This window comes from Macadamia integrifolia, chromosome 6 (assembly GCF_013358625.1).
Source record: "Macadamia integrifolia cultivar HAES 741 chromosome 6, SCU_Mint_v3, whole genome shotgun sequence".
Lineage (NCBI taxonomy): Eukaryota > Viridiplantae > Streptophyta > Magnoliopsida > Proteales > Proteaceae > Macadamia > Macadamia integrifolia.
The window spans coordinates 37,869,853-37,896,659 of record NC_056562.1 but is presented as its reverse complement, the minus strand read 5'-3'; the positions used below and the strand labels follow the sequence as shown (position 1 = coordinate 37,896,659).

Here is a 26,807-nt window from a genome sequence, read left to right as displayed (position 1 = left end):
ATCCATTAATTATACTTAAACTAAGCTAATTGAGGTAGGTGAACTTCCCCACATATAAATTAGCCATTTTTTCATAAAAGCCCCAATTTGAGAATGATTTCAAAAAAACAAAAAAGAGAAAATAGGGAATGAAGCTAGAACATGTGCCTAGGGTCTCATTTCCTTATGGTTGATTTATTCTCTTGAAAATCTTATGTATCTAGGAGTAGAACCAAGAACTAACAGGACATCACGGCATGAGGCCATCGCTTAGGACTTGAGGTGAAGGGATTTGTATGATTTTCTATAGAATGTTTATGTCATGATGCATATGTGGATGAGCATATCAATTGCATATATATTCTTGTCTCTTGTGCAAAATGTTGATGTGGCATGATGATATGAGTTGTGGTTGTGCATGTGTGTGTGTGTGTGTGTGTGTGTGTGTGTGTGTGTGTGTGATTAGGGTGCAAGGTGACCAAAGGGGTTCTCCGGACCAACACTGCATACCCATAGTGTGTGAGCATGGGGTACAGGTGACCGAAGGGGTTCTCCAGACTTGCACTGTACTCCCACAGGGTGTGTGAGTTTGTTTGTGATGTAACTCAATCATGTTAGATTGCATTGGGCTAGGAAAAACAACCCGGGTGCTACAACCCTTGTCAGTATGGGGTGAGGTACTGGCTATCCCACAATACAGTGACCAAAGGGATTCTTCAGATTGGGACCGTGATTGTCCTACAGCTCGGATGACCCAAAGGGGTTCTTCAGACCGTGACCGTGACTGTAGGGTGGGATTATTCATTAGGGGTTTATGGGTAGCCCAGTTCTTCAGATCAAAACCTGTAAGCTCCTGACTCGTAACTAGCGTATATCATTGGAAGACCGAAGGGGTTCTTCAGACTGGTGAACTAGGGATATCCCCTATGTTATAGTAGCACTAATACCCATTCTAGACTTAGAATCTTTTGCTCAGAATTGTTTGCTAATAATCGGATCATGTCATTGCATCCATTTAATTGCATTCATCTTGTTGTGACTGAGCATTGATATCTATATTTATTGCATTTCTTGGATTGTTATGATTGTTTGGGTGTGTGTACCCCTCACTGGGCTTCGTGGAAGCTCACCCTCGTTGTTGCCCCCTTTTTAGTTGTTGATTCAGGGAACCACCCGAAGTATGTGGTTGAGGAGCTGACTCTCTACGGAGGTGACCTCTGGGATGATGAGTTAGCTAAGCACGAGGACGGTTGCGTATTTGATGACTATGCATTCAGAGTGCACCAAGGATGAGAGTATTATCTTCCTTTTGATCCTCTTGTTTCACATATCAGATGTAACCCCTAGTGGCATAACCATAATTATGACTTCCACTATGAATTTTTTTTTGGTAAATATGATAAATATCATTAGACATCACCAGTTGTGTATATCTTGATTATTATCATATATTTGATTGTAGATACATCCCATAACTTTATGAACTTAAAGTATTGAATCGTGGATCCTAGATGGATTGTGGGCACGTGTGTGTGTCCATGTCACCAGTCTTTAGGTGAGTGGAGGTAGGATGTGACAATGAGTGGTATCAGAGTGCGATACTCTGATTTAAGTTATGAACTTATGAAGTGTTAGGAATACAGGTGATTAGGCTATGAATAAAAACTTAAAGATAAATACATTACTCATAATTCACACATAAGTGACAAGTTGAGTATAGAAGCTGATAACATTGATAATATCATTAATAATAATAGAAGTATTACATCTTAGGGAAAGGGAAAATTAGAAGAAACAAGGAAGAAAAGAAGATGGAGCACCAAGGAGTGAAAGATTCAAGTGAAGAAGAAGACTTATAGGATATGTGGGCCTTTTCAATGAAATTTGTATAGTCTATATATATATACGTGCACATACCTCATGCATTTGCATTGCATTATACTAGTATGACCATATGACATACATTGACCATGTATCAAATGTCTCTAAGTGGTTAGGAACCTATTACTTAAATTATGTTCTAATGAAAATCTGTGAAAACCACATTGACCTGGCTCAAGGGCATTTTGGGTAACCTAAAAGTTGGTATCAAGAGACAGACCCTTCATGAAAGTTGTAAAAAATTAAGTCACGGTTCTAATGAAACTAGAATCAGTCAATCTAAGGTTGGACCAGAAAGATACGGCCGAAACACTAAAAACCGGTTAATATGATAGTAGCCTATCAAAATTATGGACAGAACTGCAGGGGGTTGACCCACTGAAAGTGGTGGTCGACCTGTACTGTATGAGGCCTTAGGGGGTCAACCCACTTAAAGTGGGGGTTGACCCACTTAAATTGGGGGTCGACCTGCACTGTTCGAGGCCTTAGGGGGTCGACCGCTACCTGCCTAGATGAGCTCCAACGGCTTTTGGGAGTCGACCGGTGGACCCAAAATATGCCTTTTGAGTGTAATTTCCTACCTAAAAAGACCACCTAACCTCACTTATTAATACCACAAATGCTCTTAATTAAATATCAATTAATTCTAAGCATTAGAGCACACTTTTAAGAGCATTCAAAGTGAAAAGGCATTCTCCACCACTTGAGCTCTCAGTCATCATTCCATCACAAGTGAAGCTCAAGTATTTATCAAAAGTCTTCCCCACTTCCATTGGTCAATTCAACGCTTAATGAAGATTTATAAAGGTGCATTCATTTTTTTATTATTGCATATCTCATTTGCACCACATTGGAGGTAAAATTTACCGAATGAGTTGATTTTTATCCATGCGTGTATGGCCAAATTTAATTTCTATGTATGTATGAATTGGGTTTATCTAGTGCAAAAAAATTGGATGAGAGTTAACTATATTTTCTTAAATAGGAAACTCCTATGGCACCATGGAAAGTCCATACACAAGTAGGGCGACCACCCAAAAGGCGACACCATACCACTAGATCTGTGGCTGACTTATTATCACCTCCCAAGCCAGTTTGGGAAGCAGTTCCTGAAACCACTATATCAGGAGCCCCTCCTGCTCCACCCATATTGTCTACCCAAGATGTCACCTCAATCATGGGCAACATGTTACAAGGGTTGATGCAAGGGTTACAACAGAAATAGGTGGAATTTATGACGGGTCTAAACACATTGATCAATGCTGTGCTTTAGACTCGAGAGGGACATGCTACTTCACCACAGGCACAGCCATTACCAAATGTTGCCCCTATAGTTGTTCCCTAGGAATAACAATTCCCTACACCCATAGCACACCCCACAGCCCATCTGAAAGGCTATAATGTGCAGTCTGCTCCATAACCTGACATACCATTACCACAGAGGTAGATGACACCACAAAGCCAAGTCGTGTTGCCTATAGCTATGGACAATGTGAAGGTGATGGAGAAGTTTCAGAAGTTTAGGCCCTCTTACTTTAATGGGATTGCGTAGGACCCTTTGGCATCCATCATATGGGTAGAGGGAATAGAGAAGGCATTTGAGGTGTTGACCTTCATTGGAGAACAGAAGTTGATGTGTGCCAACTACCAACTCCAAAATGAAGCAAATGCATGGTGGAAATCCACTAAACCCATTTTAGTGGCCCTACAGCCCAACCTTACCTAGAAGCATTTTAAAGTGGTATTCTATAACAACTACTTTCCAGATAGTGTGAGAGAAAGGAAGGAAACTGAGTTCATGGACCTGAAACAGGGATCCAAGTCAATATTGGAGTATCAACAAGAGTTTGAGAAGTTATTTTGCTTTGCACCTGAACATTTGAAGGGAGATTATGCGAAGCCAAAAGGTTTGAGAAGGGGTTAAGACCCACCATTGGAGCTATGTTAGTGGTCAGCACCTCCATAGCTATGCCCAAGTGGTTCAAGCTTCCAAGTCTATTGAGGATAAGCAGTGGGAGAACTATCAAGCCTTACAGGAAAGAAGGACAACAACACCCAGCCGGTTTGGTAGGGAGTATATTCTAGTGCAACTTCTAGTCAGTTTAGAAGGCCAGAGATAGGGTAAGCTCTACCAACACCTAGGCCTGCTGCATCACAGTCACAGATGACTCTCTACAGGTGTCATGCTTGCCAACAGACGGGGCACTTTGCTAAAGATTACCCACAAAGTAGATCAGGTGACCTATATGTAGCACCAGCTAGACCAGTGCAACCATTATTAACAATTTGTCCAGCTTAGGCACCATAGAGAGCTTGACCATAAGGAAAAGTGAATGCATTGACTGCTAAGGATGCGGATGTATCACCTGGAGTTGTCACAGGTACTTTATTGATATCTGTTAAGTTTGTCTTAAATTCTTGATCCGTTATGAAGATTGAATCACTCTGACATATTGGTGGCGACCCGAATGGGAAGTTTTTTGAGATCTATGATGGAAGCAGAGGAGTTAGGCTATGGTTCTACCATATTGACCGTGACCCAATTGGTTGACCCATGACTTGGAGTATATAATGTACTATTGTCTTGTTGAGAAATTCATTGTAATGTGGGGGTTTTTTGAGCTAAGGTTTCACAGAGAGTTTTCTCACCATTGCTTGGGTGTAATCTCTTCTGTATAGTGAAACATCTTTTTCACCTGAGGATGTAGCACACCACATCAGTGTGTGAATCTCGTTAAATTTGTGTTGTGCGGATCTATTGTCTATTTATTTTCGTATTTTCTTGGTGTTTTCTCTAACAATATCAATTATTCTTGCATATGTTTTATTTGATTCTAGTGCATCACATTCATTTATATCTCTAACTTTTACTACTAAGATGAATATTAAGCCAAAGGTGTTGACATATAAGTTGGTTGTTAGCACACTTACTGGGATTAAAGTAGGATTGGTGGAGATATATGAGCCATGTCCCATTTATGTCTGTGGGCGGAAAATGATTGCTCACTTGATTAAATTAGAGATGCATGACTTTGATGTCATCTTAGGCATGGATTGGTTATCCGCCTACAAAGCATGTGTTTTATGTGCCGAGAAGAAAATTGTATTCAAACTTTGCGAAGGAGGGGAATTTGTTTACAAAGGAAGAAAGGTAAAGAAGTCCAAGAAGCTAGTGATATTCGCACTTGAAGTGACAAGGTTGTTGGAACAAGGGTGTGAGCCTTACTTGGCAACTATAGTGGATACAACTTGGGAGAGCAAACCTATAGAGGAAATAGAAGTAGTGAAGGAATTTCTAGATGTATTTCCCGAAGACTTACCTGGACTACCCTCGAACTAGGAGACTAAATTCACAATTTATTTGATTCTTGGGGCAGCACCTGTATCTAGAGCCACATATAGGATGGCATCCTCTGAATTGAAGGAGTTAAAAGAACAATTATAAGATTTATTGGAGAAAGGTTTCATTCGACCTAGTGTGACCCCATGGGGAGCACTGATTCTCTTTGTCAAGAAGGACGGGAGTATGAAAATGTGTATAGACTATCGGTAACTCAATAAGTTGACCATTAAAAACCAGTATCCATTATCCATAATTGATGATCTTTCTGACCAGTTGCAAGGTTTAACCACATTCTTCAAAATTGACCTCATATCTGGTTACCATCAACTCAAGATCAGAGAATGTGACATCAAGATGATAGCTTTCCGGATTCATTATGGACACTACGAGTTCCTAGTTGTACGATTTGGGTTAACCAATGCACCTATAGTGTTCATAGAGCTAATAAATAGAGTATTCCATGATATGTTAGACAACTTTGTCATTATGTTCATCAACGACATTTTGATATATTTGAAGAGCCAAGAGGAACATGGTGTCCACTTGAGATTGGCATTATAGAGGTTGAGAGAGAAGCAGTTTTATGCAAAATGTGAATTTTAGCTTACTCAAGTACATTTCTTAGGGCATGTTATCTTAGAGAAAGGCATTGAAGTTGATCCTAAAAAAGTAAAGGCACTGGTAGATTGGGAGGCACCCAAAAATGTTAGTGAGACCCGTAGCTTCCTGGGGTTAGCAGGATAATACAAAAGGTTCATAGAGAATTTCTCACACATTTCTGCTCCTATGACCCGACTAATATGGAAGGGTGTGAAAATCGACTGGTCCAAGGAATGCAAAGAAAGTTTCTAAGAATTGAAGTAGAAATTAGTAACAGCTTCAATACTCACTATTCCAAAAGGCAATACCAGTATGGTGGTATATAGTGATACATCTAAGTTGGGCCTAGGTTGTGTGTTGATGCAAAATTGAAAAGTCGTAGCATACGCATCTCGACAGTTGAAAGACTATGAAAAGAATTACCCCACTCATGACATAGAGCTAGTAGTGGTAATCCTTACTTTAAATATCTGACACACTACTTATATGGTGGAAAAGAGTGAGATCTACAATGATCATAAGAGTCTAAAATACTTTTTCACCTAGAAAGAGCTGAATATGAGACAGAGGAGATGGATGAAGCTGATGAAAGATTATGATTGTACCAGCCATTACCATCCTGGAAAGGCCAATGTTTTGGTTGATGCATTAAATAAGAAGTCCTAGACTATCCCTAGTAGCCTTGACTATGAATGAACAACTGATTGAAGAAGCTAGAAGAATGGACTTAGAACTAGTGATGAATAAGGTGATAGTAACTTTGGCTGCACTTATGATACAACCATCATTCATAGAGAAAATCCAAGCTGCACAAGGATCAGATGAAGGACTTCAGAAGATAGTAAACGACATCATAGAAGGAAGACAAAAGGACTTGGACTTTAAGTTGACTGAAAATGGAGTCTTTAAGTTCAAGGATTGGCTTTGTGTACCAAAGGATGAAGAGATGAGAGAATTGATATTAAGAGAAGCTCACTGTTCATCCTATTAAATCCATCCAGGTAGTACAAAAATGTACAAGGACTTTAAGAAGTTCTATTGGTAGAGTGGAATGAAAGCCGATGTAGCCTCTCACGTAGCCAAGTCCTTGAATTGCCAACAAATCAAAGCTGAAAGACAAAGGCCACAGGGTTTGTTACGCCCTTACCCATACTAGAATGGAAGTGGGAAAACATAATCATGGACTTTGTCACAGGACTGTCATGTACTCAGAAGGGGAATGACATAATCTGGGTAGTTGTAGACTAGTTGACCAAAGTAGTCCACTTCATTTCTATGAAGATTACATATCCCATGGAGAAGTTGGCTCAGCTGTATGTTGACAATATTGTCCGACTACATGGAGTGCCAGCTAGTATTGTCTTTGACTATGATTCTAGATTCACCTCTAAGTTCTGGAAGTGTTTACAGAAGGTGATGGGGACACAATTAAACTTGAGCACAACCTTCCACCCACAGATAGACGGACAATCAGAGAGGACCATACAAAATTTAGAAGATATATTGAGGGCTTGTGTGTTGGACATGAGCTACAGTTTGAAGAGCACTTATCACTCATTGAGTTCTCCTACAATGATAGCTACCAGGCCACTATAGGTATGGCACCCTATGAAGCCCAGTATGGTAAGAAATGCAAAACACCCTTGTATTAGGATGAAGTTAGAGAAAGAAGGATCTTAGGCCCAGAACTAATCCAAGCCACTTGTGAGAAAGTGGATATAATCAGGGAAAGGATCAATTCAACTTAGTCAAGACTAAAAAGCTATGCTGATGACAGACATAAGCACTTAGAGTATAAGGTGGATGATAAAAATTTCTGAAAGTCTCACTGTAGACACCTAATTTTTTCACCCTCCTTTGGCTATGATGAAATATGGATCTTAGGCGAGACTTATGGCTTTCGACCGACAGAGATGCTGATGGAAACATTCCCCTACCTAAAACCCTAGAAATCCCCATGCGGGAGAGAGGAAGGTCTAATTATGACTTTTTATATATGAAGGAATCTGGTCAAGATGACCATAGAGATGAATAGTGCTCAAAAATATGATCTCGACGATATATCATACTCCAAAATCGGACCGACGGATCTCCAACAATCATCGCCAAAAATCACATCTTCCTACACATATGCCACGCACACAGACAGTCCCGTTGGAAACCTGAAAAAATCTCTCACCTGACCTAAACACCCTAAAATTCATCCCCTACCTACCCAGATAACCCTGAAACACTCCCAGGTCTAAAACCCTAGAAATCCTCGTGCGAGAGGGAAGGGGTCCAATTTTGGCATTTTATATATGAAGGAATCTAGTTAAGCAAGATGACCATACAGATGGATAGTGCTTGGAAATACAATTATGACGATATATGGTATGCCAAAATCGGACATACGGATCTTCGGTAATCATTCCTAGAAAATCACATTTTTTCCGCGTGCATGTCGTGGGCACCAGCTAGCCATCCCAGCCAGCCCAGCCAAGCCAAGCCCAGCCTGCCTGTATACCTGTGTGCGGGATTGTAGTATGTTGTGCATGGGGCAGGCCCTGTCGCACAGTGTGCAGGCCCCAACCGTACGTCGTACACACTGTGCCCACACACCGTGCACATTGTGCCTGCACACCATGCACACTGTGCCTGCTTCCTGTGCACATGGCCCGCACACCGTGCACATTGCCTGCACACCCATGCATTTGCGCACCTGTGACATCACTCGCACCCCTAGCAAAACTCTCTCTCCTCTCGTTTTTCTAAAAACTACCTTTTTTGGAAAAACCTTCACTCTTGTCCCGTTTTTTCAAAAACTACCTTTTCTGACAAGACCTTCTCTCTCCTCCCACTTTTTCAAAAATTTCCTTTTTCAGTATAACCTTCTCTCTCCTCCCATATTTTTAAAAACAACCTTCTTTTGGTAAAACCTTCTCTCTCCTCCTACTTTTTTGAAAACTGCCTTTTTTGGAAAAACCTTCTCTCTCCTCCCATTTTTTAAAAAATTACCTTTTTGGCAAAACCTTCTCTCACGTCCATCTTTTTCAAAAATTGAATTTTCTGGAAAAAATTTTTCTCTTTTCATGCTTTTTTGAAAATCACCTTTTTTTAAGCTAAAATTTCTCTCCTCCCATTTTTTCTGAAAACCCCTTTTACCCACTGGACAAAAGCCCTCCCCACCCATTTTTGCCTTCAACCCCCCCTTTTACCCAGTGGAAAAAAATCCTATCTTTTCACTTTCGGCAAGAGCCCCCCCTTCGTCCACTGGATAAAGTGATTCCCCCTCTTCTATTTGGCCAAAAAAACTATAAATACCCCCTCCCTTAGAAAAAACACACCAACAGACACCTAAATCCCCTTTTAGCGTGAAATTTTCATCCCCCTCTTGATTTTCTTCTATCTTCGTTAAGATCCAAAAACTCATTTGGATCTTTGAAGCGTTCTTTGGGATCTTGAAGATCTGTAATCCAATTTCTTAGTTAGAACCAGTTTTTAGCCAAAAATAGTATGTTCTTAAGCCACCTCCCTTGAGTGTTCTTGAGTGTTCTTGAGCTTTCTTGAGCATTCTTGAGATAGAAACCCCCCTTTTTTTAGGTTATTCAGGTCTACGAAGAGATCTTTGTTAAGATTTGAAACTCTATTCGGATCTTCAAAGTGTTTTTCAGGACTTGGAGTTCTTCAATCCATTTTTAGGTCAACCCTTTTCCTTTCAGAAATAGCCTTTCCTAGCCGAACCTTTGTCTGAGTGTCCCTGGAATATTTCCAAAAATAGCCATTTCTAGCGGAAGCTATATCGAATTGCCACCTCAGCCTAGCCTTCTCTTAGCCATTCCTAGCGGAAGCTCTGCCAAAGTGCCACCTAATCCCAAACCTAGAAATAGCCATTCCCAGCGGAAGCTCTACAGAAGTGTCACCTTATCCCAAGCCCAGAAATAGCCATTCCCAGTTGAAGCTCTATCGAAGTGCCACCTTAGCCTAGCCCTCCCATAGCCATTCCCAGTGGAAGCTCTGCTGAAGTGCCACCTCAGCCTAGGCGTCCCTTAGCCTATCGCCAGTAGAACCCCTGCTAGAGTGTCACCTCATCCCAAGCCCAAAAATAACCTTCCCTAGCTGAAGCTCTGTCCTAATCTAGATCCAAAAGAGACCATTCCTAATTGAAACTCTGTCCGGATACCATCACAATCAACCTCTCTCAAGAAAGGAAGTTAGAGGTCAAGACCATCTTTCCCGGAGTCGGAGAACATGAAAGACAGTCTGAGCCTATACCAATCAAGGGCCCACCCCTCTTGACTTGAAATAGGGGTTAAATTCAAGTATAATCTCTCTCCTTATTTAATCATAATATAGATATCTAATAAGCCTTGTTTTAGTGTAGATAATAGTTTGAATTTAATTAATGTATACATGTGTGATAACTTAGCCATACATGTGGAATAGTAATAATTATGGAAAATGTTCGTTCTCAAGCATCTAGCAAGAAGACTGGTTGAACTGGGCAGATTGGGTGCTTAACACCTTCCCAACTCTATAACCTGGTGCTTACCGTAAATCTTTGGACCAGACTAAATTTTGGGCCCTTTTCTCAGGAATCAGGCCCACCCCTGAGTCCGAAGCCCATAACCCTAGGTGGTGACTTCAAACCCTGTTTGCATGATCTCGATCCCCAAATTGGACCATCATCAATACCCCCATCTCAAATGATAAATGTTATACTCTTGTGAAATAGGCCTTTACATATCTCTAAGTGGTGATGCGGTGGTGTGGGGTTCATAAGCAAAGCACACATGACTCGAACCCCTCCCCCTCACCATGAAGGTGAAGGGAGAGAGAGGAGAGAGGATGGGATCCATCTCCGGCCACTACCCTTATAGTGGCGACTCCACCAGGGATAAATATCAAGCTTCCAATACTAGATGCTATCTTTAAATTCAAGAACATTTTTCACCACATTTGTTTGAAGACATGTTTGGCTAACCCCATGTTTATAATTATATTTGCTAACCGCATCATGCATCATGCTCGAAGTGAAATCATTTGGCTAGGGACTCCCTATCATGCCTACACCCTCGGGGAGGTCAGCGCATGTCATGGAGAGTACTCTGAGTGCAAATGATTCCTGCTTCCTGTACAAGAGTGGAAGGTATCGTCAAATGGTGAGGATGTTATATTTGTGCCAGCACCTTTGGAGAGGTCCGTGCACTTATAGCCTTCTGAGATCGAATGTGTCATCAAACAAAGAGGATGTTTATATTTGTGCCAGCACCCTCAGGGAGGTCCAAGCATTTTACGGCATTCTAAGATCAAATGATGGTTACCCTATATTACACTTTTACACACAATCACTCACGGTTCCAACACCCCATGGCCAATTTCTTAACCCCTTGATCTTATACATATGGGTGGATCAAAAGGATCACGTACCTTACGTATATAGATCCTATCAAGGAAGCCTTGTCGATCCTATCAAGAAGATAGGAGTGCCACAAGCTAACTGTAAAACTTGTTTGTGTTTTTGAAAAGGAATATTCCTACACTATATTCCCATCATAAAAAATTACTTTCCTAAAGTGGGTTTCAGATAAGGTGTCCCTCCTCCTTAAGGAAAAAGTCCAGATATGTGACTCAGAGGCAATCCCGCCAGAGCCACATCAAGTCCTGAGAAGTCCCAAGAAAATCAGGCGAAAGGACACCTAGTGGGAAAAAGAGTAAGGAAAGCATGACTTTATTACATGGAATGTCTTATGAGAATATTCTTAACAAGCCATTTGTATGAATCTCTCGCTTATGACATTGGGTGGACTAGGGGAATTGAACCTTATCCACCCCCTATCATTAAGCAGACTAACTTTGGATGGATCATTGGTTGATAATCTGATGAATGTGTGAACAAGGGATTGCGAATTCAAGAATCCTAAAATAAACCACTTTTGGTTCAGGCACAATTCCACACCTCAAGTATTCACCGAGGTCCCTTTGGATATGTTAGGGTAATCGGTTGACCCGCCTAAATCCAGAATCACCTCCGTCATCTCTTCGAGATTGTCTACTACTAGGTGATTACAGCCCAGTAAGCATGGATCCATGACATGGAAACACCCGAATAAGCCTGGGTCCATTCCATGGAGACCTTGCAAGAAAAAAATGGCTAAGTCAAAAGAGAGATAGCTCAGATATTGCATACACTTCAGAACCCTCCCAGAGCTGATCCCAGGAATGAGCCAGCACGGCAATAGGAGATGTAGACTAGAATGGAGCTATAGGTCATCGTGGGGATTCTTCCCAAGTCGACTCAGGGGAACTAGAGAATGTTCGCCAACTGGTTAGAGGGGAACTTCACCTACCCAGCTGAATGGTCAATGGGGGGCCTATTATAGGGTCCCTCCTCCTAGGGTACTGATCAAAGATGAAGAAGAGGAATTTGTAGCACACGTCCGCTTTAAGCCTCGGGAGATGGAGAAAGAAAGGAAGCTTAGAGAGCAGTTGGAGAAGTTGGAGAACATGATTCGAGCAAGAAAAGGCTCAGAAGGCCAAGTAGTGGATTCTAAGGAAATGAGTTTCTTCTTTAGAGCAAGAATTCCAAAAAAATTCAAGTGGTAGACTAATAGATTTGATGAGTCAGGAGACCCCAAGGCTCATCTCAAGGTCTTCCTCAGCATTTCCTAGTCGTGGAAACTTGTAGATAACCAGATGGGGCAAACCTTCATGTTAACCCTATCAGGACTAGCACTGAGGTGGCTCATACAGTTGGAGTCATCACAAACTCAAAATTTGGTGATAATGGTGAAGGCCTTCACAAAATAATACTCATACAATATTGAGGTGGATGTGAAACGTCGAGAGCTTGAGACGTTGAGGCAGCAGCCTAAAGACGGATTCACCGCCTTCTTGATGAGATTCATAAACAAGGCTGTCAAGATGGCAGATAGGCCTTCAGAAGCAGAGTAGGTAGAGATGTTAATAGAGAACTTTTCAAAGCCCTATTAGGATATTCTTTACTATCAACATTTGCAAACTTCTGATGCCTTAATAGCAACCGACACACAGTTAGAGAACAGAATTTTGAGAGATTCCTAGTATCAAGGATCCACCCAAGACGCAAGCAAGAATACCCAAATCGGATGGGGAAAGGGTTTGAAAACTAATATGGTGAGAGTAGTTCATCAGTTAGTCTTACTAGCCACCTCTCCATAACCCTTCATAATACAAGCAGATGCACCCGCCCAAAAGCCTCCTTGCCCAAGAAGGAAGTTTTTTGATATGGGAATGCTCGTAACAGCTGTATATGAGAAGTTAAAGAAGTAAGGATTACTAAGAACAGTGGCTCCAAGAGTGATCAGCAACCCTCCTCCAAATTAGTATAGGGATCATGAGTATTGTGCCTACCACACTCAGAAGGGGCACAATACTGAAAGATGTTTGGGTTTACAACATGTAATTCAGGACTTGGTAGACAATGGAAGCATTGAGGTTAAGATCAAGTAGCCTCCCAATGTCAATACCAACCCACTCCCTGATCATGTGAACAATCTGGATGAAGAAACTATGGAGAGTGACCCCCACTCAACTCATTGTACCTAGAGCTTGAAAGAATCATATGAAAGGCCGTTCTTATAGGAAAATCATGAGTCAAAGGGTTGGAGTCATAAGAACCCCCAGAAGAAGAGAATCATTAGAGGAAGAGTTAGAAGATCGGGTGCACCGCATTACCAGCCTCCGTCATATTACCGGCTTTGCCATATTATTAGGCCCCACCATATTATCAGCCTCCACCATATCATCAACCTTTCTCACACCATCAAAGTGGAGAAACCTCTTCATCCTATCACCCAATCTTCATATCTTACCTCTCACATTACATCATCTTCATACCATCCCACTTTATATCCCTCATCACCCTCATACCAATCCCATTCTCAAGGTTCAGTGTATAACCCAAAAGAAGGATGGACGGACAGGTACGATTGGAAGGATATGCTTACACTACCAGATTCCCCAAAGATGACTTCATCAACAGGGTCAGTGAATGCATTAGGGGAAGACCAGGAGAGTGATCCCACTTCTCTAATTTATCATGTTATAACTTCAGAAGACAATCCAGAGGTAATTGAAGAGATTACAGTTGATCTTCTCAGAGTAGTAACCATATTAGGCATAGGGCAGTAGATCAAAAAATACACTTCCTTAATCCATATAGGGAGTGACACAAAGGATGATGAGTCAAGACTAGTCCAACCTCGAGCTAGTAATGATAGGACCAACCCTATAGAAATCTTCTGGCGCGTACACTCTGAATACTACGAGCATTTGCATGTCGGAGAATTTGTTAGTCCTAAGGAATCTGATGAAGAATCAAGGGGGAGTGAAATCAACAAAGAAGAGGATGATGATGATGACGATGAGGACAAAAATAAAGATGAGAAGGATGGAAATGTCTCTGATTCTCGAGAGGATGATGGGTATCTAGACTGGGATGACTACCAAAGGCCTTGGTACAATGATTATGATGATGAGTTAGAATATTACTCACCAGAACATCCAACATGTTTCTCAGTCTACGCCATTGGCAATGATAACCTAATAGTTGATCCACCAAGTGGCATATACCCTTCCTTATGCATGGAGGGAGATGATTCTACATCAAATTCAGAGAATGAGGGGGAATCTGGAGAGTCAGCGCAAGTTTATATAGACGAATAGTACTCCACATTTGAGTTGGAAGAAAAATTGTGTGAAGTGTATTCCAACACATTGAGAATGCAAGAAAGGGTAGAAGAAATTGACAAAATGTTAGGGGAAGTAACCATCAGTGATCTTTACTACCGGGAGCAATTGGATGATCTGGAGGAAATAGGACCAGAAGACATAATCGTAGAGGTGATAGACATTGCATTCCAATAGCTTTCCAATGCAGTCAAGAAGCTACGAGCGAGGGTGGTGGATATTTGTGGAGGTCCTCGACTTCCCATCCCAAGCAAGGAAGGAGAATCAGAAGAAGATGATTCTATAGTGGGGATAATCACCCTAACCAATAGTGATGGTGAAGATAGTTATCCCACTAAGATTATTGTGAAAAAACCAATCGACGTGATGGAAACTAGAAGTGGGAAAGACTACAAGGGTAAGACTCTAGCAGTAGAGCAGCAAAGGGCTAGTGAGGCCGGAACTAGCAGAGTAAAGAAAGAGCCAGAGAACCCAGTCTTGGCTTAACTATAGAAATCCCAGGGGATTGTTGATTTATCCATTTGGGGATTGTTGATGGTGTCCCCTTCGCACCGTGAAGCAGTCTTGAGGTCTCTTGCTAATATGCAAGTGTTGATCGAGATAAATCCGATGCACCTCGCACATATAGTAGGAGCAACATATGTAATACAGTCCTTAATGTTCTCGGATTCCGAGCTTCCTAAGGAAACCCAAAACAATCGGGCTCTCCACATTACAATTGAATTCCTTGACAAAGTAGTTCCTCAGGTTCTTATTGACAATGGTTCCGCTTTGAATATGCTACCATTGAGATCAGCAAAGAGTATCGGTGTTAACTTGGAAGAAATGAGGCCAACCACCCAAACCATAAAGGTATACGATAATACTAAGCGGAAGATCCTTGGCATCATTATCCTTGCTATAAAGATTGGCCCGGTGAATTTTGATGTTGATTTCCATGTCAGTGATATACCGACAGCTTTTAACATGCTCTTGGGAAGGCCTTGGTTACATCTTACGAAGGCGGTGTCCTCTAGTCTCCATCAAAAAATGAAATTCATTTATGAGGGGAAGGTGGACTTAGTGGCCGGAGGTTCTGAAGTGGTTAACACTCTGGCCAACATTGAAAACGGGGAAGAACAAGTCCAGGAGGTGCAACTGATTGGTTTTGAAATAGACACCACTTGCGTGACCATTGCCATTGAAGCTCCAAAGGAGTAAATCTAGGATAACTATGAAGCCATCTAGAGTCTGCCAGTGAATTAGATGATAAAGAACATGCAGTATTTCCTAGCATGGGACTAGGAAAATATCACCAAGTAATTCCAAAGCAGCCTAGTTTAGCGGTGAACAAAGGAGAAAATGGTCTCGGGTACACTCCTCCAACTATCAAAGGGCAGAAAGTGCTGAGGATGACTGGGAATATCTCCATCACTTATTACCCTACTCTCAATGGAAACTTCGTGAAAGAAGGAGAGGATTTCCCCTTTTATGGAACTGTGGAGCCGTGGTTTGATGAAACCGCCATCAAGATTCAACCAGGACTTAAAATTTTTTTCCAAGACGAGTTCGATTGGGTAACTCATGAAGTGGAACAATAGAAAATGCTAGTCAAAGAAGGTTACCATGATAGTTGCATCACTGGGATAGCAAAAATTGCACTGATTGAGGTTGGGTCTTCCTTTGATGATCCTACAACATTGATGTAGTCAAAGGAGGCACTTAGTCCTCGAGTTCTCATGAAGAGAGAATGGGAGAAGAAGATAAGGCTCACCTAGAGTCTTCCGCTTCCCATTGATTTGAAAGGTTTAATTTGCTCTCTCCTATATGAGCCAAAAGCTCAAGAGTTGCATGAGCTCAAGCCCCATCCTTTCAGAGGAAGAAGTTTGTATGCAAAACAAAGGAGAGCACAGAGGATAATGGTTTGTATGTACTGTGCCTGAACCAATTGCAATGAGAAGGCTCGTGAAGGTGGTCAAAGATGTGACCAAGGTACCAGGATGGCATCCCTCAATAAGCTCGAAAAGATAGACTTCATAGAAAAATGATTGAGTAGTCTCCATCGATCTTCACCCCTCAGAAAATTTGGCTTCCGAGAGCATGAGATTGATTAGCTGTTATTCATGAAAAAGCAGGCACCTATCCAGAGGAACCATTATGCCACTAAAAAAATAGCATCAACATTCCCAAAAGGCAAAGAAGGCCCTTTGCCACATCTCCTTATCCATTAAGCTACTAAACCACTTCTGAACTTGACAAGCATTGGGGAAAACTTCAAGTTTACTCATGCTATTGAGTCAACTAGCCTGATTACCCCTGATGAAAGCATCAAGCCAGTTATCGAGTCTATAATCGAATCTGTTGTTTGTGATTCTGTGTCAATCTCCCCTTTTGAGAAGAGGCTAGAGTCCCTGTATGATGAGTCTGTTACTCCTTTCATTAAGGAAATTTCTGATTCCGATTATGACTTGACTCCTTTTTTCGATCTTAATAAATATCAAGAATTAATAAAGCAATGCATACCAAAGAAAGCCCAAACCATCCGTGAGGATACTTAGGTTATTAATCTAGGAACTGACCAATGCTTTCGACAGGTAAGTGCACTACCCTTGATGACGAAGAAGTAGAACGGATGAGTAATCTTCTGAAAGAATTCGCCGAGGTCTTTGCTTAGTCTTATGAGGATATGCTTAGTATTGAACCCAACATTGTGCAACATCGATTGCCGAATTACCCCCAATGGGCTAGAATGGAGTAAGAAGATTAGAGATGAAGTTGTAAAGCAATAGAATGTGGGGTTCCTGCAAGGGGTGAAGTAACCCCAATGGTTGGCCAATATTGTACCAATACCGAAGAAAGATGGAAAGGTACGAATGTGTGTAGACTACTGAGTTCTTAACAAAGTAAGCCCTAAAGATGATTTCCTATTACCTCATATTAATGTATTGGTGCATAATATGACGAGGCATGCTTTATTATCATTCATGGATAGATTCTCAGGATACAACCAAATAAGCATGCATCCAAAGGATTGTGAGAAAATGGCCTTCAGCACTCCATGGGGAACCTATTGTTATAAGGTGATGCCTTTTGGATTGAAGAACACCGGGGCAACCTATCAAAGGGCAGCCACAGCTATATTACATAACATAATGAACAAAGATGTGGAATTCTATGTGGACAACATGATAGTAAAGTCTAAAGATCAGCAGAGGCATATTCCCACACTGAGGCGATTCTTTGAAAGAATCAAGAAGTATTAGCTGAAGTTGAACCCTCAGAAGTGTGTATTTAGGGCAGCGAAGGGAAAGTTGTTAGGCTTCTTGGTGAGTGAAAGAGGCATTGAAGTTGACCCTATCAAGATCAAGGCAATTCAGGAAATGCCCATGCCTCGGACTGAGAAGCAAATATAAGGATTTCTAGGTCACATCCACTATATTAGGAGATTCATAGCTCAGTTGACTACAATCTGTGAACCAAATTTCAAGCTGTTAAAGAAGGATCAACCCACGGAATAGAATGACCAATGCCATCAAGCCTTTGACAAGATCAAGGAGTACCTTATGAACCCACTAGTATTGACACTACCAGTGGAAGGAGGACCACTTCTGTTGTATTTGTCCATGGGAGAATATTCTATGGGCTCTTTGCTAGCATAGAAGGAAATGGAAAAGGGGGCAGAGCATGCCATATATTACCTCAGTAAGAAGTTATTGGAATATGAGACCCAGTACACATCTTTGGAAAGAACTTGTGCTACATTGATTTGGGCAACTAAAAGGTTGCGACACTATATGGTTTCCTAGCTGGACCATTTGATCTCAAAGATGGATCCTATCAAATATCTCTTTGAGAAACCGGCCTTAACAGGAAGGATGGCTCGTTGGTTACTTTTTCTATTAAAGTTTGACATCATCTATGTTACTCAGAAATCTATCAAGGGCCACATCATAGCTGATCATTTGGCTACTCACCCCACAGAAGATGGAAGGTCCTTGGATGATGCCTTTCCTGATGAAGGAATCATAGTGGTAGAGGAAGAAGATACAGCTAATGAATGGTAGTTATTCTTTGATGGAGCAGCCAATCAGAAGGGATGTGGTGTAGGAGTATTGCTTGTCACTCCTGACGGTCTTTATTTACCTTCATCATTTCACCTTGACTTCCCCTATACCAACGACATTGTTGAGTATAAAGCTTGTGCTTTGGGGCTCGAAACTGCTTTAACCATTCGGGTGAAAAGAATCAAGGTTTACGGTGATTCATCCATTGTCATTTGTCAGACACAGGGAAAGTGGAAAACTAGAGATAAGAAGCTGAAGCCATATCAAGAGCATCTTGAAGAGGTGATTGAACACTTTAAAAAAATTTTGTTCGAATAATTCCAGTGGGATAATAACAGGTTTGCTAATGCCCTTGCAACCTTGGCTTCTATGGTAGAGTTCAACCCTATGGCTAGAGTTTGACCATTCTTGGTAAAACAAAGAAGCAGGCCCATTTATCCGAATTCAGTGAACTCTCTCACTGTGGGTGGTTGGTCTTGGTTCACTCACATAGTGGATTTTATCAGGGATAGGAAGTATCTAGTTGAAGCAACTGACAGAGAGAAGAAGTTTCTGAGAAGATATGCCACCCAGTTTATTCTCCAAGAGAATTTGTTATACAAGAGATCCTATGACGAAATACACTTGTTGTGTGTAGATGAGGAACAAGCTACAACTATCATGGAAGAAATTCATTAAGGTCTTTGTGTACCCCACATGAATGCCAAGATGTTATCTAAGAAGATCCTCAGGCTAGGATATTACTGGAACACAATGGAAGCAGATTTCATGGACTTCGTCAAGAAATGCCACAAGCGTCAGATATTTTCTAATATCATACATATCCTACCAACAGAGTTGCATTTGCTCAGTTTGCCTTGGCCATTCTCCACTTGGGGCATTAATATCATTGGAAAGGTCAATCCTAAAGCATCCAATGGCCACAAATTCATCTTGGTAGCCATTAATTATTTCACCAAATGGATAGAAGCTCAGCCCTATGTAGTCCTCGCATCTGCTAAGGTGGCCAAGTTCATCTAAGAAAACATTATTTCCCGATATGGAGTACCTCAAGAATTGATATCAGATCAGGGATCCCATTTTTGGGGCAAGATCGATAAAATCTGCATAAATTCGGTATCAGAAGGCATCGCTCTACCATTTACAAGCTGCAAACCAATGGGGCAGTAGAAGTAGCTAACAAGAATATCAAAGTCATTCTGTAAAAAATGACAAAAACACACCAGGATTGGAGTGATAAGTTACCCCTTGCCTTATAGGCATATTGAACTTCTATACGATCCTTGACAAGGGTAACTCTTTTCTCATTGGTGTACGGAGTTGAGGCAGTTCTACCTGTGGAAATCCTTGTACCATCCCTAAGGGTGCTTTTTGATAGTCAGCAACCTAATGGAGAGTGGGTGAAGGCCAGACATGACGAGCTCAACTTTCTTGATGAAAGGCACATGATGGCCATGGATAATCTGAAGAAGTATCAATTGAGAATGGCTAGGGCTTTTAGCAAAAATGTGAAGCCCCACCATATAGAGGAAGGCGAACTTGTTCTTCGAGAACAAAGAGCCCCAATCTATGACCCACGAGAAAAATTTAGGCCCAACTAGAACGGCCCATTCACTACCAAAGAAATTCTACCAGGAAAAGCTGTGAAACTTGTAGACCACAATGGCGAAGAAATACCCAGACTAGTTAACATGGATTAACTCAAGAAATATTATGTCTAAAAGGGTGAATGGCCTGAACTACGTCAGACCTGATTCCTTTCGAGGGATACATAGGCAACTTGACATGTCCAAGTGCGGTCTCAACCATCTAAAGGCAATAAATTGGTTCCTTGATTAATAATCAAAGTACCTTAAAAGATCATCATAGTTTGTGTCCCCAAAGAATCACCATTTGGCATGAAAGGCCATTAGGTATCTATTATCCACCCATTGGTCCGTCATTTCTTACCCAGGATTCATCCCCCAAGAATCACCATTTGGCATGTAAGGCCATTAGGTATCTTTCATTCACCTATGATCCATCCATTCTTATCCAGGATTCTATCCCCTAAAAGAAAATCGCCACCTGGGACCAGTTTATTAAGGCCAGTTTATTCTCCACCCTTAATCATTCAAAGTCAAAAAAAAAATAGAAGAGCTTGTTGTGACGATGGTAAAGGCTTATTTAAATCATTAGCTAATGAGTAATGCTTTGATAAATCATCATATCTCATTGTTTGCATTGGTTTTAGGAAAATCCATGGGCTCATGGATAAGACATTAAAGAAATGTACCGTAGACAAGAATGTGAGGGCACCAAGATTGCTTGAATGTGTCATTTCTTGGCCAAGTGGGATGTATAAAGCTACATCACCAATTATTCCGATAGGTGCCTCAACACTGGGATGCCAACCTGCATGTATTTCAGTTTGGGCTAGTGGAAATTTACCCAATGCTTGTAGAATTTTGGGTTTGTATGCTATCTCCACCTAAAGGTTGTTTGTTCAAACCCTCTTTAAAGAAAGATTGCTTAGAAGAAATTCAGGATTTCTTCAGTTGGAAAGAAGAAGTAAAGCAATTTTTCAGGTATGGGAAGATCGACATTCTGAAGGTGGCTTAGATCTTCATCCAATATCTATCAATGGGAAGAATCCATCAGTAGCAATTGTTGGATGCTTATTTACTTTGCATGATAGCTCATTATGTTCTCTGCACTCCCGGGCATGGTGCACCATCTGTTCTGATTAAGGTAGTAAAACAGTTGAAGAAGGGAGGTGACATCGTCCCTATGGTTCTTGCAGAAACGTTCAAGGGATTTGATGACATAAGCTATGGCCGTAAATTCGGACTAGATCATTATCAGGGAAGTCTTGCTATTTTTCAAATTTGGCTCCTCAAGAATCTGAAGATCACCACACCATTAAGGGGAAGCCCACTTAGAGTTTTTTGTTACCAGGATAATAGATGAGTTTTTGATGAAGACCCCTAGCCACAACTATGTCAGACTGATGGGATTGACACACATGTCCTTTTATTTGCCTATGTACAACAACCGACAATATGGGCTTGAGGAGACGGACTCAGAAGAGTTAGTAAACTTTCATCTACCTCAAGAATTGTCTCCCCACCTTGTTATTCACCTATCCCGTCTGTGGTAGGAAAATTGTCCCTCTTTTCATGTAATTCAATTGGTAATGGAATGAGGAAGTATTTGGATTTTCGTGTTATCCTGATTATTCTAATTATAACTTGAGTTATGGAATTGATTGTGCCTAAGCATTGCAAGTAAACAAAAAAAAAAAAATGAAAAAATAAAAAAAGAGAAGAAAGATTTTCTTTATGCCAAAAGTAAGTTTTCATAGAATAATGAACAAACAAGGGGAGGAAAAAAGTAAAAAGAAAGAAAATGTCCATATGTTTGTGCTTGCAGAAAATATAGGAACAAATCCCTATGGGTCAGAAGCCATCATTTGAAATGTATTCTGAACCATCCTCATGAAGCACTGGGGAGTCCACAGATACTACTCCAACCTGCTCTAGCCTCTGGGTCAGGTCCTCAATCAGTGCCCTCTGCTGGGCAATCTCCCAATCCTTGGCAACTATCACCTCGCATAGGCTATAGTGCATCCTCCTACTCTCAGCAGAGACCTCAGGGGACACCTGAGAAAGAGTATATCAGCCAAAGGAAGTCAAGAGTTAATTGAAAATGATCAGATAGTCACATAATCATAAGGAATAGGCAACCCAAGGGAATCGTCTACATCTGTGTTCGGCTCCAGAAGATGAGGGAGACTAGGGTTGGCCACGTTGGGATAGGTCCAGGCAGGGAAGCCATGAAAGGGGACGTTCGTAACTCTGAGAAACCCACCGCCATAGGTAGAGAGCCTTGCTTGTGAAGGATCGATAGCACTGGCATGCGACCGAACAGCAAAAGGATCTACACGTCTCACTCTCCCCTGAAAGAATATCAGTCAAGACCAAAACAAGGAAGAATCTACAGGAAATACTCAAGAAAGGGCAACATACCACTGAACCATTGGGGCCAAGAGGGGTGCACACTGTCTCCTCCTCTAAGAAGGCTCTGTAGTCCCTATCCGATTCAAGAAAGGAGTCTTCCTATACTCTGTTAGCCAAGTACTTCATCTCATCTTCAAGGACAATCTCTGGACAATGCATAGTGGATGGAGGAAGACCGGGAGAAGGATGTGAATCGATGTCTGACCATTGGGGTATTACTCTCTCTTATAAGTACCAAGCATGGTCCCACAGGCCCTGGAAAAGGACTCTGTTCTCAAACAGTTGATGAACCCAGTCGACTCTCTCAAAATCCAAAAACACAAGGTCATGGAATGGTCACTATGCAACTTGCAAAACCAAGGAAGGGTAAGTACAACATTAGGCGAATAGAATTTCAATATCAGACATAGCATACCTCAGTGAGATCGTTCAAAAGAGAACGAGCGGTGGTCCTCAGAGGATGGCGTCGGGACCAGACCACCTAGTTATCTCCCCATTACGTGGCCAGGGGGAAGACGAATGTCTCAGGATCCCTCAGTTTAGGGGCTATGGTTCCCAGATGCTCGAAACACCAAGGCTATTTAAAGAAATCAAAGTAAGAAAATGTAGACCAAATGACTGAAAGAAAATAGATATAAGAATGAAAGTTACCAGGATGATGTACAGCAGGTCCAGGGACTGCAGGAGATATGCATAGGCGATCCCGCCCCAGTCCTAGGTATCTATTGTACGAAGAGCTTTGAGGAAGAACACTAGGTGAATATCTACTCCCCCTCAGAGGTCACTGAAGAGGCACTGGCCCATAGCAAATAGCAGGAAGGAACGTCCTGTCTAGGACATGTTGCCTGGATTCTCCCCCAGACCAACTTTCCACCATCGAGTCCTAATCTCCCCTAGGTGGATGCACGTCTGGCAGGATTTAATGGTGATACCGGTCAGATCTGTGAACTCCCCGACAGTCAGGAATCCTGTGGGTAGGGTTATGAATCTACCCCCAAATGGAATGCCCATCAAGGTATAGAAGTATATAGGCATAATGGTGATCTCGCCAACAGGAAGGTGAAAAGTGTGAGTACTCGGCCACCACCGCTCCATCAGGGCCCCCACTAATGCCGGATTAAACTTTTGGCTCTCTACGAGGACCAGCCGGCACAAGACCTCTACTGAACCATGTTTGGCTGGCTATAAGAGGATAAGGTAGGCTATTCCTTCCCCTTATGCTAATGGAAATAATAAAAGAAAAGAAGCAACAAAAGGCAAAAACAATAAAAACCAAGAATAAAAGATAATCAAAATAAGGAATGAAATGTAAAGACTTACCTATAAACCCCATATGGAGTTATAGATGTGATTCCAACTATTATGAAGGGTTTGCCCGAAATACCAATAGGCCTGACCCTCAACCCTATGGGAAGGACTGCTGTAACTCTCAAGCTAGACCTCTCCCAAAGTCTTGCTCCTCCTCCTTTTAGCCATATATTTTTAAAAATTACAAAAAGCCCCTGAAACTTTCAGAAATTATAAAAGCCCTAGAAGGCTTTTGAATTTGCATAAAAGCCCGTGAGAATGTCAAATTCTCCAAATAGCTCCTCCCTCAAGAACAAGATGAATATCTTCAAGAACTCCCAGAGAAAAATAAAGAACACCAAGAATAAGAGGAAAAAATTCAAGAAAAAACCAGAGGGTTCCAAGAACTCACTTCACTCAGAAAAGTTATAATGAAGAATGAACAAGTGAGGGGACCCATTTTATATATAAGCTAAAAAAAAACCAAAATTAAGATTCTGAATCAGCATCAAGAATTAAAAAAATTCTAAATCAACATCAAGAATCAAATTCTAAACCAAAAATCAAGAATCAAGGAAAAATCAAGAGAAGTCATAATTTACTCGGCCCCAGGCAACCCAATTGCATTTACTCGACCCCAGGCAGCCCAATCTTATTGACCTGGCCCTAGGCGACCCAATCTCATTGACTCGGCCCCAAATGGTCTAATTGCATTTACTCAGCCCCAAATGGCCCAATCTCATTGACTTGGCCCTAAGTGGCCTAATTGCATTTACTTGGCCCTGTGTGGCCCAATCTTATTGACCCAGCCCCAGGCGGCCTAATTGCATTTACTCGACCCTAGGTAGCCCAATCACATTATCCGGCACCAGGTGGTCCAATGTTGTTAACCCGGCCCCAAGAGGCCCTTTCTCTTTGAGTTGGATCCAAGTGGTCCTATCTCATAGGATAAATTCCTGAACTGGCACATGTGAAGCCCAGCTAAGGAAAATCCAAGCGTCAAACATTTTTTACTTGTTGCAAGATTGGAAGAGTAGTGAATTCCTCTCTTGTAACCATCGGTCCCAGATAGTCCAGATTGGCTCGTAAGACCCAGCCTAGAGACCATATTTCCCTAAATTGGCATATGCAAAGCCCAGCTAAGGAAGAATCGGGATCAAAGTACTAACTTTTTTTTACAGGATTGGAAGAGCAGCGAGTTCCTTTCCCCTAATTGACAGCCCAGGTAAGTCCTAAAACTTTAGAGATATTATCTGTTGCATTTTTTCAACTCCGTCATAACTGAGCAAGATGATGGCAATATATACTCTGGGTGACAAAATGTGGTTGTTCTTTTCTTTGCCTTTGGCCATTGGCACAGGCCTTGGGCAAAGAGGGGCATTCTATAGATACCCAATCTTGTTACCCTCCTCTGGCTAGGATGAAATATGGATCTTAGGTGAGACTTCCGGGTTACGACCGACAGAGATGCTAATGGAAACATTCCCCTACCCAAAACCTTGGAAATCCCCACGAGAGAGAGAGGAAGGTCTAATTTTGACTTTTCATATATTAAGGAATCTGGTCAAGATTACATACAAATGAATAATGCTCAGAAATATGATTCCAACGATATATGATACAGTAAAATCAAGCCAAAGGATCTCTAGAAATCACCCCTGAAAAATCATGTCTTCCCGCACATATGCCGCGCATATGGATAGTCTCGCTGGAAACCAAGAAAAATCCCTCACCTAACCCAAACACCCTAAAATTCATCCCCTACCTACCCATATAACCCCGAAACACTCCCGGGTCTGAAACCTTAGAAATCACCACGTGGGAGGGAAGGTGTCCAATTTTAGATTTTTATATATGAAGGAATCTAGTCAAGATGACCATACGGATGGATAGTGCGTGAAAATATGATTTCGATGATATATGGTATGCAAAAATCGGACCAACAGATCTTCGGTAATCATTCTTGGAAAATCACATTTTTTTCGTGAGCATGTCACCCACACTGGCCAGCCAGCTAGCCAACCTAGCCAAGCCCAGCCTGGCCGCACACCTGTGCCCGAGTCTGTCACATGCTATGCGTGGGCCTGCCACATGCTGTGTGTAGGCCCACGGCACGTCGTGCACATTATGCCCACACACTATGCACACTGTGCCCGCACACCGTGCACATTTCCTGTACACCCATGCATTTGTGCACCCATGAAGTCACCCACACCCCCGGTAAAACTTTCTCTCTCCTCTCACTTTTCTAAAAGTTGCCTTTTTCTGACAAAACCTTCTCTCTCCTCCCGCTTTTCCAAAAATTACCTTTTCCTATAAAACCTTCTCTCTCCTACTTTTTTCAAAATTTCCTTTTCTGAAAAAACCTTCTCTCTCCTCCCTCTTTTTTGAAAACTTCCTTTTCTGGCAAAACCTTCGCTCTCCTCCTGCTTTTCCAAAAATTACCTTTTCTGGTGAAACCTTCTCTCTCCTCTCGCTTTTCTGAAAACTATCTTTTTCGGTAAAACCTTCTCTCTCCTCTTGCTTTTCTGAAAACTACCTTTTCGATAAAACCTTCTCTCTCCTCCTGCTTTTTTGATAACTACCTTTTCTAGCAAAACTTTCTCTCTCCTCACACTTTTTTAAAAATTTCCTTTTTCTGGAAAAACTTTCTCTCTCCTCCCATATTTTCTAAAAGCCCTTTTACCCACTAGACAAAAGCCCTCCCCACCCATTTTTACCTTCAACCCCCCTTTTACCCATTGGAAAAAAATCCTATCTCTTCACTTTAGGCAAGAGACCCCTTTTGTCCACTGGATAAAAGGATTCCCCCTCTCCTATTTGGTTGAAAAAAACTATAAATACCCCCTCTCCCTTAGAAAATACACACCAACAGACACCTAAATCCCCTTTCCGAGTGAAATTTTCCTCCCCCCTCTTGATTTTTATCTGATCTTCAAAGCAATCTTCGTCAAGATCCAAAAACTC

At 41.6% G+C, this 26,807-nt stretch overlaps 2 protein-coding genes across 4 annotated transcripts in view; one reads left to right on the top strand and one right to left on the bottom strand.

Moving 5' to 3' along the window:
• LOC122082274 overlaps positions 1-3,048 on the bottom strand; it is a 67,527-nt gene extending 64,479 nt beyond the window's left edge. Inside the window, exon 1 of the mRNA XM_042649736.1 lies at positions 2,914-3,048. Within this exon, the coding sequence (XP_042505670.1) occupies positions 2,914-3,048 (135 nt within the window). The remainder of the gene's footprint in view (positions 1-2,913) is intronic.
• The window catches only part of LOC122082465 (calcineurin B-like protein 4), an 88,678-nt gene that overhangs the window by 18,317 nt on the left and 43,554 nt on the right, over positions 1-26,807 (top strand). The window lies entirely within an intron of this gene.